At 55.0% G+C, this 16,189-nt stretch overlaps 1 protein-coding gene across 3 annotated transcripts; it reads right to left on the reverse strand.

Moving 5' to 3' along the window:
• Positions 1 to 1,554: 1,554 nt before the first annotated feature.
• Positions 1,555 to 14,111, reverse strand: Ampd2 (adenosine monophosphate deaminase 2). Of its 3 annotated transcripts, none has more exons than XM_013031897.1 (18): positions 12,642 to 13,312; positions 8,948 to 9,078; positions 8,590 to 8,720; positions 8,244 to 8,312; positions 8,035 to 8,146; positions 7,419 to 7,605; positions 7,053 to 7,194; positions 6,853 to 6,942; positions 6,490 to 6,619; positions 6,135 to 6,329; positions 5,916 to 6,047; positions 5,620 to 5,783; positions 4,141 to 4,267; positions 3,888 to 4,051; positions 3,498 to 3,618; positions 3,062 to 3,235; positions 2,784 to 2,894; positions 1,555 to 2,663 (listed from the first exon to the last, which is right to left on the reverse strand). In XM_013031897.1, exons 1-18 carry the CDS (start codon positions 12,730 to 12,732, stop codon positions 2,454 to 2,456), a joined length of 2,481 nt encoding a protein of 826 aa, XP_012887351.1. In that variant the 5' UTR covers positions 12,733 to 13,312; the 3' UTR covers positions 1,555 to 2,453. The 3 variants fall into 3 exon arrangements, with proteins under 3 accessions (XP_012887351.1, XP_012887353.1, XP_012887354.1); XM_013031899.1 differs by lacking the exon at positions 12,642 to 13,312 and adding an exon at positions 13,668 to 14,111 and having other exon boundaries at positions 1,558 to 2,663; XM_013031900.1 differs by lacking the exon at positions 3,498 to 3,618 and having other exon boundaries at positions 2,571 to 2,663; positions 12,642 to 12,801.
• Positions 14,112 to 16,189: the final 2,078 nt, after the last annotated feature.

Genomic DNA, 16,189 nt, shown 5'->3' on the forward strand with positions numbered 1-16,189 from the left:
GAGATCACAAACATTTGTGGAGAGGTTGCTAAGAAACTCTGCATTAGTATATTCTTAGGGCAAGACCTCAGAACAAACTGAGAAAACCAGAGGACAAGAAAATGAACAAAAGATTCGATTAAATGACAGATTTATTCAGTGTGTAAATATAGAGTGCCCACTTCTTAGCAAAGTCTTGAGAGCTGTCATGGACAAGCAGTCCTTGCTTCAAGGCAAGGTCTCAACCAGCTTGCTTGTTTGACAAAGGAGTGGTTTTGTACCATTAGATGTATTCACCTCTTTGAAATGCCAGCTTCCATCATCTTCAAAAAGCATTGTTGGGGGGTCAGACAAGGCCTGAGGGGGCAGGAAGAAGAGAGCATTGGATGCCAAGCACATCTAGATTCTGCCACTGGCCATCTTTACCTCTGTCAGTGTCTTCAGCAAGAAATCGGCCAATGTTGTAGCCTTCAACTCACCCTCAGCTCCAGCATTTTCTTCTGATATTGGCAACACATCTTCTGTACCCCCAAAGGGTCCTGGCCAATAAGCCTAGCTATAACCTTTAGCAGGTGAGTAGGTAACCTGCAGAGGCAATGGTGGGGAGGGGTGGGGAAGGGGGCAGGGAGATTAGCCTCTGACGAGGAGAGGGAGTGGGGCAAGGCCTCTGTGGGAGGGAGGGAGGGAGGGCCTCTGACCTGGGGCAGAGAAGCCCACCTTCCTCCTTGGATGTCCCCAGCCAAGCTAGCCAAGCTCCCAACTACACTGGGCAGGGCATCCCTACCAAACAGCAGGCCACTGGTTTCTGTCACCTACATGGATCTGTGTACATATCACTTCCTCTTTGTGACACTAGGGATGGAACTCAGGGCCTTGTGTTCACTAGGCAGGTATTCTGGTTCCTGAGCCACATCCCCAGCCTCTTGTATAGTGACAATCAACTCCAGCAACCTTGGAAGCAAGGAAATGCTGCCAGACAGCTTAAGGCTGAACACCATGACTTGTTCTAGACCCCTGTCATCACCCACTCCTAAAAGCCCTCGGGTCTGTGGCCACACATCCTACCTCAGAGCCTTACAAAGAGCAGTGGAAACAGGTTCTGTAGGAAACCCGTTCCAGTAGCCTCCATTCAGCTAAGAATGGTGTAAAAAGTGCCAAATATCTATCTGGAAGTACAAAGAAGTGCCAGATATGGTATGAAGTGCCTTCCTCCAGGCTGGTGTGACAGGGATGACCCCCCTGCGGCCTGAGAGGTCCTCCTCAGAGGAAAGCTGGGTGAGTGGGTTATCTCCTTTCTCCTACAGCTGTCAGGTGCACACACATATGCCATACACGTCCGGCAGCTCTCCTGTCGCTTGCTGGGCATGTTGGCACATTCCTGTACTTCCAGCACCCAGGAGGCTAAGGCAGGACAGAAAGTTTGAGACCCACCTGAACATCATCAGCAAGACCCTGTTCACTCTCACACACACACACACATGCGCACATGTACACATGCTACCTCTATCCAGAGTGGCCCTGCCCCCCCAACCTCCTCTACCCCATACCACAGCTCTCCCTCTTCCAACAGACACTCCACCCAACACATTACTTAAATAGTCTTTATTTCTCATGCACTAGGAAAGATGGGTCATATCAAACACTGCTTTTCACAGCAAAGGCCTCAGTGGAGAACACAACACAGGGGCCAACTGGGATTGGGGTCTGGTCAGAGATCTGGGGACCACAAAGGGGAAACTACCCCCAGGGTTACTAGCAGATCCAGCACCCTCCAGCTGCAGTGGCCCAGACAGCACAGGGATGCCGCCCCTCCTACAGAGGCACAGAAGCGGACACCACAGGAGGAGCATGTGGGCCAGGGAAGGATGGAGAAGGCTGCTGGGCAGAGACTGGCACAGGCAGTGGTCCAGCATTTCTAAGGTCTAAGTCCATCCCTTTGGTGGGCATCTGGAGCCTTAAGCAAGTTCAAGCCCAAATCCACGCAGTGCTAAGCCGCTGGAGCCCCCCAGGGTCTCCGCAGCCTGAGCACAGCAGAGATGCACAGGCCCCCTACCTTCCCCTCAGTCGCATCTACAAGGTAGGGGGACTGAACTTCAGCTCCAGATAAAACTGGAATTTGCCCAGGTAGGACCTGAGAGGCTAGAAGGGCCAGTCCCACCCAGCCGTCCCACTCCCTGCTCCCTTACAGACAGCGAACACACCATAGGACAGCCAGACAGAATTCTGAGAATGCTGGCACAGAGCCACCAGCCGGGCCAGCCCTTAAATCTTGGCTATCAGGCACCATCAGGGCCAAGACAGTGGCAAAGAAGATTCCTGGATGTCATTTTCACTGAGGTGGCCCAGGGACAGGACATGGTCAAGAGACATGCAGGACAGAAACAAAGAAAAAAGCAACAGAGACATGCAGAGACCACATCAGGGCGGGAGGGGTCTGAGAACAAGGCATGATCAAGGTGTAAGATGGGCCAGGCTCACTGAGGCCCTGGGCTGGTAACAATGCCCGCTTCCTCTGGAATAGTCTCCAGCATCTCACTCTGGACGGCCTGCGTGATGAGCGCCAGCTCCTGACACAGAGTCTCGTGGCGGTAGCCCACACGGATGTCCGGCACATTGGTGCGGCGGATGTCATTGCCCTCGGGACCCTCCTTGGTGTAGTTAGGTCCCAGCCAATGACTCTTTACCTACAGGAGACACAAGCAAGGAGCAGAGCTGCAACCGGCTCCCAATCAACCTATCGATGAAGCCAGGACCCTAAATGAAGAAGAGGGGGAAGGCCTGCCTCTAGTGGGCCAGCACGGTACCTTGTGGGAGAAGCCGCTCATGAGCACGCTGTTTCGGGCCAGTTCACACATGTCGCAGGAACTGAGCTTCCACACCTGAGTGGCGATGCTATACTCCTCCATAAGTGGCTCCTGGCACAGGCCAAAATTCCTTAAGCAGGTCCCCTGACCTGATGCCCCTCCCTCCCCTGTAGGACTTGCCACTTAGCCTGCAGTGCTCCACCAGCAGGGGGCAGTGCCAGCCCAGAGAGACCCCCAGGGCCAGAGGCTACAGCATAGCAGCTTACTGGGGCTCTGACCTTAGTAAAGTGGAACTGTAGGGGATCATCTGTGGACAATGAGACCATGAGGCCACGAGACAGGTACTCAGGCAGTGGGTTCCGGTGGTAACTGAGGAAGAGGCTATTGTTGCTGAGTGGGGACATGGCGATGCCGATCTGGGCCAGGTAATACAGGTACTGCAGGACAGGGGCCTGTGCAGGTGAACGGGAAGAGCAGTCAGGCGGATTTGAAGCTGGAAAATCTGGGTGATCCAGGACACAACTGGGTCCATGTTGGACCCAGTGTGAGAATGGTTCTAAACAGAATCTAGGCTGGGGTCCCAGAGTAGAGGCTGCGGGGTGCAGAATACCACTTATGTGAGGGGCTAGGTGAGGAGCCCATCGGTTGTGGAAGGGGCCCAAAGGGTTCAAAGGAAGGTGTATAGCTAGGAGAAGCTGGGGTGCAGATCCTGACCTTGCGCAGAAGCAATCCATGGGAGATGTTCTCAGCCAGCATGAAGGCTGACACCAGGTGGTGGATGGGCCCAGCCTCCCCGCAGTGCGGCCTCAGCACAAATGTGTGGAAACCTCTCTGCCTGGGGGGATGAAGACAGGTTCAGCTCCACAGCCCTAACCCCAGCATGCCCTGCACCCAGAGTGACTCTGCTGATGTGGGATTAGAAGGCAAGGATGGATCCTTGGCTAGGAAGGATTACAGGTGAGGCCCAAGAGCAGAGACAAGAATCGAATCGGCCTGGGCTTAAAGGTCAGGGTCCACGGAGTCCCTAGTCCAGAGAGCCCAGGGTGAGGTCTGATGGGCGGACCCCACAGTGAGCAGAGGTTCAGCACTGGAAGGTGCACGCACCTGCGCAGGTGGTTCAAGGTAGCCATGTTGGCGAAGGTGTAGTACAGGTAGTAGGCGTAGGGGGGGTTGTCCTCTTCCACCCAGGCTTCAGGGAGGGGGCTGTCCAGGTTGAAGACATGATTCTCGGGCTTGGACTCATCATCCACACTGTCAAAACCGTCCACCTGGCACAGGAACCAGTGGTCAGCCCCAGACGTGTGGATGGGGCCTGCACTTGGCTGCCCGCCCTCCCCCCAACCATGCCGCTGCTCACATGCTCCAGAAAAAGGTGCAGCTCTGGGTGGCTGGCGGGGTGTATGGTGGCCTCAAACAGAGGCAGGAAGATGTTCTCCAGCATCTCCTGGAAGTTAGCCAGCTGGCCCTTGGTACGGTACACATCACTGCAGGTTAAGACAGTAAACAAACCAGTGCAGTGAGGCCAACAGGAGGCAATCAGGAAGCCCAGGAAGGGTCAGACGGCCAGAGCCATGGAGAGCAGGCTTGTTAGGGCAGGCCAGGCTGTGGATGAGCCTGAGAAGTCCCTCCTTAACACTCAAGAGGGCTCGGATGGATCAGAAAGAATACTACTATGTCATTCACAGGGAAATGGATGGACTTGGAACAACTCATGTTAAGTGAGTTAAGCCAAGCTCAGAGAGATAAATGGACCAAGTTTTCTCTCATATGTGGAAGCTAGCTCTAAGATACACTAGGTTGTGATAAATTGTACAGGACTTTAGGCATTCACACACAGTGAGAGCAAAGGAGAATACTCTCAGAGAAGGAACACAGAGGTGCAATGTCTATGCGCATCTGATCACAACAAAATATTTATCGAGATGAACTTCTGGAAATGGAAACAAGAGGCTTTTTTCTTTGTTCATGTTTATGTTTTCTTTTCTTTTGGTCTCCTTTGTTCATTTATGTGTCTTTGGGTAGGTAAGAGAAGGCACAGAAATGGAGGGACAAAGGAGGAGCAAATGTTGTCGATAGTGTAATACAGCTAGTAGGCATAGGGTGGACTGCCCTCCTCCACCAGAGCCTCAGGGAGGCTGGTTCTCACATGACACTCTGTTGAAAATGAACTACAAAACTTGTAGGTGGGGGGGGCTGGGAAGGTGGCTCAGTGATAGAGTGCTTGCCTTGCATGCTCGAGGCCCTGGGTTCGATTCCTCAGCACCACATAAGCAAAAAGAAAAAAGCCGGAAGTGGCGCTGTGGCTCAAGTGGTAGAGCGCTAGCCTTGAGCTGAAAGAGCTGAGGGACAGCGCCCAGGCCCAGAGTTCAGGCCCCACGACTGGACCCAAAAAAAACAAAACAAAAAAGAAACAACTTGTAGGTGGGGATAGGAGGGAAAAACTAGGAGTGAGGGTAGGGGTGACACTGTCCAAAAAGAAATGAATTTTTTCTTTTTCTTTTTGTCGGTCGTGAGGCCTGAACTCTGGGTCTGGGCGCTGTCCCTCAGCTCTTCAGCTCAAGGCTAGCGCTTTACCACTTGAGCCACAGCGCCACTTCCACTTTTTTTGCTTCTGTGGTGCTGAGGGATCGAATCCAGGGCCTCATGCATGCGAGGCAAGCGCCACCTTCCCAGGCCAAGAAAAGAATTCTTTAGTTGACTTATGTAGGTAACCAATCTGTAATCACCTTTATAATAGCAAAAACATTTTTTTTTTTAAAAAAAGAGGGCTCAGCTGAGGCAGGCGGGCAGGAGGCAGGCACAAGTACCTTGAATGGCGGCTCGGAGGGGTACTCACAAGAGGCGGGGCACCTGTACGAGCCAGCGCACATTGGGAGAGTGTACTCGGTGCGTCACAGCCCAGAGTGCCAACTTGTCCCACTCGTCCCTTGAGCGTCCATAGATGGAGAGCCGCAGCTCTGCATTCTGGTATTTGCTCTCCTCCAGATCTGACATTACCTCCTAGACAGGTGGGGGGAAACTGTCACGTAGTGGCTCTACCAGGACTGCTCCAGAGACCTGTTCAGGCCTCTTCACTCTCCTCATCAAATGAGCCCCTCCCCTCCCCCCTACGCAGGCTCTCTGCCTCCATACCTTGATGATGTGAGCAAAGTACTTTCCAGAAACCCGGTTGTCAGTCTTGATGAAGATCTCTCGTAGGACAGACTCCCCAATGGGGTTGTATTTGGCATTGAACTTGTCAAAGCGGTGGAAGGTGTTTCTGTCCTGGGGGAGATGGGCAGGCTTAGGTTATCCCTGATCCCCAGCTCCTGCGCTGACCCAACCCCCTCCAGCCAGGCTGCAGGCACGGACCGCGTGCACATCAAGTGTGTCCACGCTCAAGTCGTAGGCTGTGAGATTCATGCTTTCGAAGACCTCGCGCAGCGTCTGCTCACGGCCCTGCTCCACATGCACAATCTCCTCCAGGTGCCGCTTCATGGCCCGCTTGATGAAGCGCAGCAGATGCTTCTGGTTCATGCAGGATGAGGCGTGGATGTGCGTATCCACCTGGAACACATAGAACAGGGCTGCTGGGTCCATCAGAGACTGAGAAGGTCCAGGATGAGCACAGCGGGCTGATGGGGAAGGGATGCCAGAGGGATGGTCGGGCCCTGGACAGGAGGGTGCAGGGTCAGGATCCGCAGGAGGCCATGGGCAGAGGGCCCACCTTCCGGATATTGTAGAAGTCTCGGTGTGGCACTTTCTTCTGAGCAGCCAGCTCTTTCATCTCGTTGAGCAGCACATGCATCTGGAACTTAGAGCTCAGGTACTGCAGCCGGCGGTAACAGAATGACTTTCTGGGCAGAAGAAAAGAGGAAAGCAAGGTAGAACTCAGGCCCTAGAGGAAGCACCTGAATGGGCCCAGGTAGCAGACCCGGAGAAGGCTGGAGAATATAAGGTGGGGGCCACCGGGAGGTCAGGTGTCTAGGGAGCAGAATGAGCTCAGGCGACAGGTATCTGAGGCAGAGTAGGGCTCTTGCTGGAGAATCTGAGTAGGGAGGGGCGCTGAATGGGACAGGTGGAGACTCACATGGGACCATTGATGATCAGGGCCATCAGCACATTGACATCAGCCACAAATTCCTGTAGGTCAGGGTATGGCAGCTCCACCTCTGCACAACTGGCATGTAGGGAGTTGGGGTGAGGGAGGTAAACCAGGCCCAAAGCCCTCCCCCAAGCCAATGGAGCCTCCCACATAGTGTCCCCAAGCATGTGCCACACCCCTCTTACTGCTCATCAGGTTCTCGGCGGGTATAAACATGTACCACTCCCCGCACCATGCGCAGACCCAAGCCTAGGTCCCCAGGCATGGTGCTTGGTTCACAGCGCTCGTACGGGTGCTGTTCCAGTGCAGGGGGGTGTACTGGGGCATCTGCAAAGGCAGAAAGACAGAAGTCATCCCCAGAGGTCTCACAGAGAGCAAGAGACATTGACAGTCCCAGCTCCTGCTCCGACCTCCACCCTCCCAGGCTCCAAGATGCTGGACTGAGGCCAAGTGTAAGAAAAGTAGGCAATAGGGAGATGTTCAGGTCCCAAGTTCAAGTGCCCAGGAGACCTGGGAACTTGGTTGGGGTGTGGCAGGGATGGGGGTCCCACCAGCAGACACAGGGGTGTCAGGGCCCTGCTCATAGGTCCGTGTCTCCAGGGGCTTCTCTGCCAGCTGCTGCAGATAGCGGCGCGTGGTAGGACAGAAGCTCTGTAGAGACAGAGCTGTGTACTTCTCCCGGATGAAGAGCGCCCGCACGACGCTCTTGGCTGCGTCCAGCAGGTCTGTGAATGGCACCTGGAGAAGAGGACACGGCAGGGCTGAGGATGTGGCTTAGTGATAGAGTGCTTGCCTTGCATGCATGAAGCCCTGGGTTCAATTCCTCAGTACTACATAAACAGAAAAAGACAGAAGTGGCCCTGTGGCTCAAGTGGTAAAGTGCTAGCTTTGAGCAAAAGTAGATCAGGGTGCTTAGACCCTCTGTTAAGCCTTGGGACTAGACAAAAAAAAAAAAAAAAGAGGACATGGTGTCACTCTTTGGGATCTGACTTAACTCAGGCTCTCCTGCTGCCCCATAGCCTTCCCCAAACTTCATCTCCTACAAGCTCTGACCCCAGAAACACTCCATTCACTCTGGTCCTAGCCTACCAGGGGCCTCCCAGCCAGACTCTCCACTCCTTCAGGTGTTAAGAAGAATAGCACCCTCTCAGCCAGCACCATACTCACCCCACACTTCTCCTCCCCAGAGATGGTGACCCGCTGAAATTCCCGCTCCAGTGCCACATCCCGCTCCCGCAGGCCCCAGTCACCCTGCCCCTCACTCTGCTCCTTGTAGAGCCTAGAGGAAGGGAGGAGTGCAGTGAGGGATGGGTGCCCAGAGCAGGACGGGCCCCAGCGCCTCCTCCCCACTGCTCTCCGTGTCCCTCTGCCCTCACTGGAGGTCTGATTCACTGTCTGTCTTCAGGAAATCTTGCTTGGCCCGAAGAAGGATGTCTGGCTCCAGCCTAGAGGTGAGAGGGACAAGGGGTCGGGCAAAGCGAAAGGGGAGTGGCTCCGGCTCCCAGCATTGTGCTAAGTGGCCTACAAGGAGTGTCACATGTCCTCATGGGACGACACACAAATCTAGAATTTAAGCAGACTTTAGTAGTCTGGCTCCAAAGAATGAGCTCTCTACTGCCTCCCGGGACCACTCTCCCTCCCCTTCCCTTCCCCCCGCCCCCCCAGGAGGAAAGCACAGGATTCTAGGCAGACCACAGCTTGCCCTTTGGCAGCCTGGCTCACTTGACATCCTGGCTGATCTGCCGCTCCAGCCGCTGCCTCCGCTCCTCCAGCTGCTCAATGGGGCTCTCCTCGGGGAATTCATATGGGGCGCTGCGGAGCTCACTCTCAGCCAGTGAGCGGCTAAACAGCTCCTGGGTGGGAAGGGGTTGGGAAGGAGGAAAGGTCAGGTGGCCTGGTCCCTAGATCCTCTTCCCTGGGCCCTCCCCTGCAGAGCCTGGACATGGGGTACAACAGCAGGATAGCAGGAGCCGGGGTTCCTGGGAGGACTGAGGATCTGGGACAGCCAAGCGTGAGGTAAGTGGAGGGCGAGGGAGCAGAGGCAGGGTGCAGGACGAGGGGCATGGGCAGGGGAGGGTACCTCAGCGATCTCCTTGCATTTGCCATCCATAGACGTGCGCAGGTCGAGCGGGAAGTGCTTGAGGCAGGGGGCGGGGCCCGGCAGAGATCGGGCAGACTGCAGCGGAGGGGCCCCCAGACCACCCCGAGCCTCTGCAGAGACAGTGATGCCACAGTCAAGGGGTGGAGGAGCAGGGCTCAGGTGCCCGTTTTCCCCAGGCCAGTCCCCGCAGAGTGGACAATTCCTCCACAGAGGCAGAGAAGCAAGTAGTGGGACTCCCCGAGATCCTCGTCCTCACATCTGCACAGGGCCCCTTTATCATCCTCACCCTCGTTCTACTCAGGGCCCCTTTATCATCCTCTCCCTCATGTCTACACAGGGGCCCTCACCATCCCAGGCTCAGGGGTGGAGGTCTTTCATTTACTCTTAGAATAAGTGGGTTCATTCACTCGACAACCCTGTCAGCTGGGCTGAAGCTTGGAGAACCCACTCTACACAGATACCACCAGGTACTGGGTGAAGGGCCTTACCACAGACCCTTAGCAGCCAGCTGTCAGAGTGGCTAATCCAGGATCAGACCTGCCCAAGACCTGCAGATCCGTCTCTATACAAAGGGCAGGGCCCTGCCTGCAGTTCTAGACCTACAGACTCGGGGAGACCACTGCAGACACCCAGTTCTGACCCAGGGAAGCAGCCCTTGGGCAAGAGAAGAACCTGATTGGCAGGGAACTCTCTCCTCTCTGGAGGCCTGCTCTCTCCCTAGGACCCCAGGGCTGCCAAGATGTGGCCTGGCCCCAGCCCGCACCTCCCACTGTTGGCTGCCCCTCCAAAGAGAGCTGCCACAAACAGTGTACACCAATTAGAGGCCCCAGGATCTGAGCTAGAGGCCCCATGGAGGGCCCCACGGAAGGGTATACTCGAACCAGGGGTTTTTCTCCTCCATCAAGGGCAGAACTCTTCATCTGCACTCTCAGGAGGCTGACACTGTGAGGCCTTGAAGTTGCTTGTCTATTGGAAAGGACCTTTTCTGGGTTCCAGCAGCCCAGCCTCCCCAACAGGCAGCTGGCTCTCCCATCCAGCTGGGAAGGGCTCCCATCTAGCACCCTTTCCCCCCCTCCACCCTGACCCAAGAGAGGAATGGTGGCTCTGTTCAAGTAGCATGCCCATTCCCTAGTCCTCCAAGTCTGGTCCCAAGGGTGGACAAAGGGAAGAGGGAAGTGCTTACCCCAGACCCAGGACCCAGCCACCTGCTTGCCCTGGTCCCTGCCTGGACCCTACCTGCAGAGTTCAGACACGCTGACCAGCAGCCCTGTGCCCCTTGCCTGCCTGTTTGCGAGTAAAGCTGTAGCTGGTCCCCTAGGACAGCTCAGGGGCCGGCATGGGTTGTACCAAGTGCAGCCGCAAGCAGGGGAGACCCTGAGATGACCACACCACAGGGGCTGGGGAAGCTCAGGGGAGCCAAGAAATCCAGGGAAAGAGCAGGAATTGGGAGACAAGAGGAACTCCAGAGTTAACAGGGCCTTAACCTCCTCCATGCCAAGGAGGCCCAGCCATATAAGGGACTCCCATGGGGGAGAAGCAGGGCAGGCTGCTATAGGCAGGGATAGGGAGGAACCAAACCTCCTTTAAACCTCAGCTCGAAGGAACAAGGACTAGGCAGGCCCTGGCTAGCCAAGAGGGGAGAAAAGGACAGGGAACAATCCTCCTCCTCCTCCCCAAACTCTGCAGCTCCAGGCCAGCCGCCTCTGCCTATCTCTATCCCCTAGATAGTGCTACCACTATTCCCTGATTACAGGGTTTCTCGGGAGAGACAGGGTTTGCTGGAAGGAAGTTGATTGGCAGCTGGGCCTATGGCTTAATCTGGATAGGGACAGTTAGGCAGACTTCCTGGGCCCTAGACCTAATCCATTTCAAGCCTATTGTCAAGGTGGGGGCAGCTAGTCTATCCAGAGAACTCCAGGAAAGGACTACCACACACAGGGATGATACTTGATTCTGCTCTGCTTATCTCAATGCTTGGGCTATAAACAAGCTACAGCCCCATGGCTCACAGAGAAAAATGTTATAGAAGTATTCTGGAAAGATACAGGCTCTGAGCCCAGCAATAGTTGCAATTAGAAACTCCAGGGACCCTCAAAACATGTCATGCATGATCCCATGCTCAATGAAAAAGGTGGAAGGTTTTCTGATTCCAGATCAGGGTCAAGGCAGCTGAGCAGGAAAAGCAATGAAGAGAACAAAACTTGGCAGGGCTGGAAATGAGGTGATACCATCTCACTCGGAAAAGGAAAGAGTATACAAAAAAGAAGGAAAAATGAGCACCTGCCTAGGCTCAAGCTGTAAGGCCTTTGTTTACGCCCCAACTCAGACCCTATGTGCTTCCTCCCTACATATGGCCCTAGACCACTTCTAAGCTCTTCAACAGGAAGGAGCCCCCTCCTAGCTGATGGCCTGGGACCTCCACAGCAATGCTGGGAAGGACAAGTTCTAGCAGTCAGCCTGCCAAGCCACTGCAGAGGGCTGCCTGAGACTCACTGGAGGTGACCCACAGGCAGGAACCTCCTGGATCTCTTAGGTTGGTCCCTTCTCCTAGGACCTGGCTACATCATGACATATCCACACTTCATAATGGAGTCCACCAGAAGCCAGCAGGGGCTACACCCCATAAAGCTACTCTACCCACTCCAAGGTTCTGATCCCTCATTGTCCCCTCTCTTAATTGAGTCCCTCTCACTCATTGCCAAGTGGACTGAGAGATGTCCAAGGCTTTGACCCCAGTAAAAGGTGAGCTCACCACCTGGGTCTCTGCTTTAATAAGGCAAGCAACTGAGAGATAGCCTAAGGACCCTCACCTTCTGGATAGCACAGAGAACACAGATCCTCAAGACAGCACAGACTTCCAACCAGGCATCTCTAATGGCAGGAAGGGGCAGGCAGACAACAGATAAGTGTAGCTGCAGAGAGCCGGTCCGCACTAAAGTGAGTGTGGGTCTTTCTTCAGCACAGGTCCTAGGGGCGGCTGACACTCCTCAGAAAGCACAGACAGAGCCCTCAAAACAAGACAGACAGAGCCACCAACTCTGAATGGTGCGGGATGCCCAGAGTGGGAACCAAACCAAAGGTGCAAGGCATACAACACACAGACTGCCAAGGACACCCCACTCTCCCAAGGAGGCTTCAAGCACAAACTGCAGAAGACAGTGTCAAGAGAAGCCCTAGCTCTGGTGTGTGGGCTAGCAATGGGTGGGCCCAGATGTCAGCATGCCAGAGAGGGATTCTAGATCTGGAGTCCTGGGGAAGGGAAGCAGTTGCTGCCAGAGCCTAGCCTGAGCCTGCCTGGTACAAGGCACAGGCACCAATCAGAGTGGCCAGTCGGCAAACCAGTCAGCCCCACACACCCCCACCACTCCATTCACACACACTCCATATACGCAGTCTTAGCATCTGCACACGCAAACACGTGTGCACACACATTTCATCAGCACCCACGCCCACGCCCACTCCTTGTTACAGAGAGGCCAGCATCCCTGACACAGAAACCTCAGACACCCCCTCCCTTGTCTCCCTGCCTTACAACTCCAAGCCAGTCCTTGGATGGTGGCCAAGAGGCACCACTGCAGAGAAGAGGGGGTGCCCTCTCTGAGGGTCCAGCGTGGCCTGGACAGGAGGTGGCAGGAGCTAAGCCGGTGCCTAAAGCAATAAAGCACACACTCACCTGGAAAGGCAGTGGAGGGCTGCAGGCTGGCCCGCTTCTTAAAGGGATATTTGGCTTTGGGCTTGCTGGGGCCAGATGGATAGGATGCCATGGCTGGAGCCAAGGCTATATAGCAGTAGAGCCAGAGCGGCACCGGCTGGGGCCCGGATCAGCCACATCCAACCCCTTCCTCCGCCCCGCCCCCAGCGGGAGTGACTGATGCAGGAAGCAGCGCCCCGCAGGCGGAAGAGGCCCTGGCCACGATTTCTGATGTTGTCTAGGCAACCTCCGGGAGTGGGGCCTCCATCCCTGCCCCTTATCACTCCCTCCCCTCCGCGGGAGCCCCCAGGGTCACGTGACCGAGGTAGCCAGGCCCTGGGAGGGTTTGGGGAGGGGGGGGGTAAAGGCGCTAGGAGAAGGGGGGAAAAATGGGGGCAGAGCCAGCCTCTTAACTCTGCACTAACTCTCTCTCCCCCCTCCCGCCTCGCCCCCGAACCCTCATCCTGGACAAGGCTCCAAGGCAAAAGAGCCAAAGTCCAGGTTAGGCTAGTTCAGCCAGGCTGGGAGAGAAATCCTAATGAGCAGGACTCTTAGCGTGAGCGCCTCCGAAGCTGAGAACTCGCTCCTCCCGGGGCCAGCCAGACCGGGGTTAACTCCGGGGAACGCAGCGCCCCCAGGACCGAGCCCCGTCCCCTTTTTGTTTTTCTTCTCCATCTGACCCCCAACTCTGGGCGGAGGGGGCCGAACTGAGAATCCCAGCCCAGAAGGGAGGGGCCGGTCTCGGGAAAATTCCACTGTCCATCTGAAGCTGCCTCCGAGGCAGGGCGGACAGCCGGCGCCGGGCGCGCGCGCGGGGCTGCGGAGGCGCCCCGGGCCTGCCGGGTCCCCCCTCCCTCCCCCCCGCCCGCCCCCGCCGAGGCTGCACGCTCGGGCTCCGCTCCCCAGAGCCGGCCGCCCTCCTCCGTCCCGCAGGCTGCGCTGCGCCGCCCCCCCGCCCGGTCACCCCGGTCCCCGCGCCCCTCGGCGCCGCACCCGCGTCACACTTACCTGAGGCCATGCTGCCCGAGCCCCGGGGCGGGTGGGGGGCACTGGGGAGGGCCGCCCGCGAGGGTCTGCACCGCGAAGAAGCCCGGGCGGCGAGAGAGGGGCGGGATGGGGCCCAGACCCCCCACCACGTCGCCCCACCAGCCCTGGCGCCGAGAAAGGGGAAGACAGTTTTTCAAAATGGCCAGCCGGCTGGGGGCGGACCCCAGCTGACCTCAGTGGCCGGAGTGGCCTCAGGAGACCCCTGGCGTCCTGGCCCCCCAGCTCTGCGCTCCAGACGCGGGCTGCCCACGTGCTCCCCGGGGGGACCGGACCTAGAACTCGGCCAGGCTGCGGGCGTGCCCCGGGATCTGGGGATCCGGACTGCGGGCGAACGAAGCAACAGGTGCGACCCCTCGGGAACCTCGCGGGCGCGGCGCCAGCCCCCGCAGCCCCGGGTCCCGCGGGGTCCCAGGCCCCGCCCCCCGGCCCAGGCCCCGCCCCCGCCATCTTGCCTCTTCCCAGGCGCCACGTGGGCAGCCAACACGCCGCGGTTGGCCAGGCCATGCCTAGGTCTTGGGCAAGTTTTGTGCGTCAGCTTCCTCATCATTAAGATGGCATGGGGCAATAAGAATCAAGGGTTACTGTGGAAGATTAAACGTAAAACCCCTTTGCACAGTGCCTGGCACAAAGTCAAGTCCAATGATAGCTGTTAGGATGTCCCAGGGTTCATTGTGTGTGTGTGTGTGTGTGTCTGTCTGTCTGTCTCTCTGTCTATAGATATCCTGGGCATTTTCACCTGGGTCTCGTCTTCTGGCTGACATTGGTAGGCAGGCTGTGCCCTGCGATGCTGCCTTCCCTTCCCATATTAATTCCTGTGATTGTTAAACTTTAGTCTGGTTCTAATTCAAACCTCATGCATTTCCTGACCTGTGTTGAAGAAATTACTTCCCTGTGCAGATAAGTTTGTAAACTTAGTAGGGAGGCCTGGGCACTGTTTCTTAGTCCCCACCCCCCCAAGAATGGTGCTCTACCACTTGAGCCACACCTCCGCTTCCAATTTTTAGTGACTAAGGCAGATCTACCAGCACCTGGCCATAGGTTCAAAATGAATTAAGCGTTTAGAGCTGTGTAGTTACTGTAGTTACTACTCTCTGTATTATTGTTTGGGCCTTGGGTCCCTATTGACACCTAATTGGTTCACCTAGAGGCCTACAAAGAAGTGGAGTTGGGAGGTGAGGGAAGCATCAGGAGATGGGAAGTTGAGCCATTTGTACAACTGAAGATTTTATCAAGCTAGGATCTTTCTTATTTCCAAGGGGTAGAGCATCTTACCTAAAGGGAAGTGGAGGAGGAAATCCCTTCTGGTGAGTATAATTAAATTTATAAGCAGCAATTAGCCTCTCCCTGTTCTCTCCCTGTGGGAGCTGTTGGCCCCCACACCCACTTGTCCTAATGCTGTTAATGTAGTTACTCCCCATTCTCACCACACCCATATGGAGCTCCGGCTCAAACTTTGTCCCCCCCTTCTCTCATCACCCTAGATTCTGGACCCTATATGGTGCTATCCCATTAATCCCATGTATTGCCTCTTGCAACAACTTTATTAACTATTGCCTTAGGCTAGGGATATGGGCTCAGTGGTAGAGTGCCTCACAAGCTAGAAACCCTGGGTATACTCCCTAGCACTGTAAGGGGGCAAAGAGGGTGGGGTGGGGGTGGGGACACACCAAACAAAAAACAGGATCGTACTAGTGGCTCAGGCCTGTAATCCTAGCTACTCAGGAGGCTGAGATCTGAGGATCACAGTTCAAAGCCAGCCTGGGCAAGAAAGTCTGTGAGACTCTTATTTCTAATAAACCACTCAGGAAACTAGAAGTGGCGCTGTGGCTCAAGTGGTAGAGTGCTAGCCTTGAGCTGAAGAGCGCAGGGACAGTATCCAAACCGAGTTCAAGTCCTATGATGGACCAAAAAAAAAAAAAAAAAAGAGCTCTCTTAGGCTCTTGAAGGTAATTCCAACTACTCCAGAGGCTGAGGTTGGAAGGATCAAAGTTTGAGGCCAGCCCAGGCAAAAAGTGAAATCTTATCTAAAAACTAACTAAAAGCAAAAAAGAACTAAAGATGTAGCTCAAGTAGAGAATGGTTGCCTAGCAAATGTAAGGCCTTGAATTTAAACTTCAGTGCCAAAAATATAAAACATCAAAATATCTGGCCAGAAAGATATGCACAAAGTTGTACAGTAGGGCCAAGTGTGTCACACAGAAAATTTGGAAATCATAGGGAATGTTTATATGACATGTATATAATAAAATACAGACATCAGAATTATTCTTGGAGAATTTTTAATGGTGTGAAAATGTTTACAATATAGTTAGGTGAAACAGACCTTTTAAGTGTACATATGATAAGATCTTAATTATGTATTTATATGCCCAGAAAATAAACACACCAAAAAGTTTACAAATGACTCTTTGAAAGTACTAGAATTATGGGTTATATTGCTTTTCCTTATGCCTACTTGCATTTAAAAAAATTATACAGTAGAT

This window comes from Dipodomys ordii, unplaced genomic scaffold (assembly GCF_000151885.1).
Source record: "Dipodomys ordii isolate 6190 unplaced genomic scaffold, Dord_2.0 Scaffold146, whole genome shotgun sequence".
NCBI classification, from domain to species: Eukaryota; Metazoa; Chordata; class Mammalia; order Rodentia; family Heteromyidae; genus Dipodomys; species Dipodomys ordii.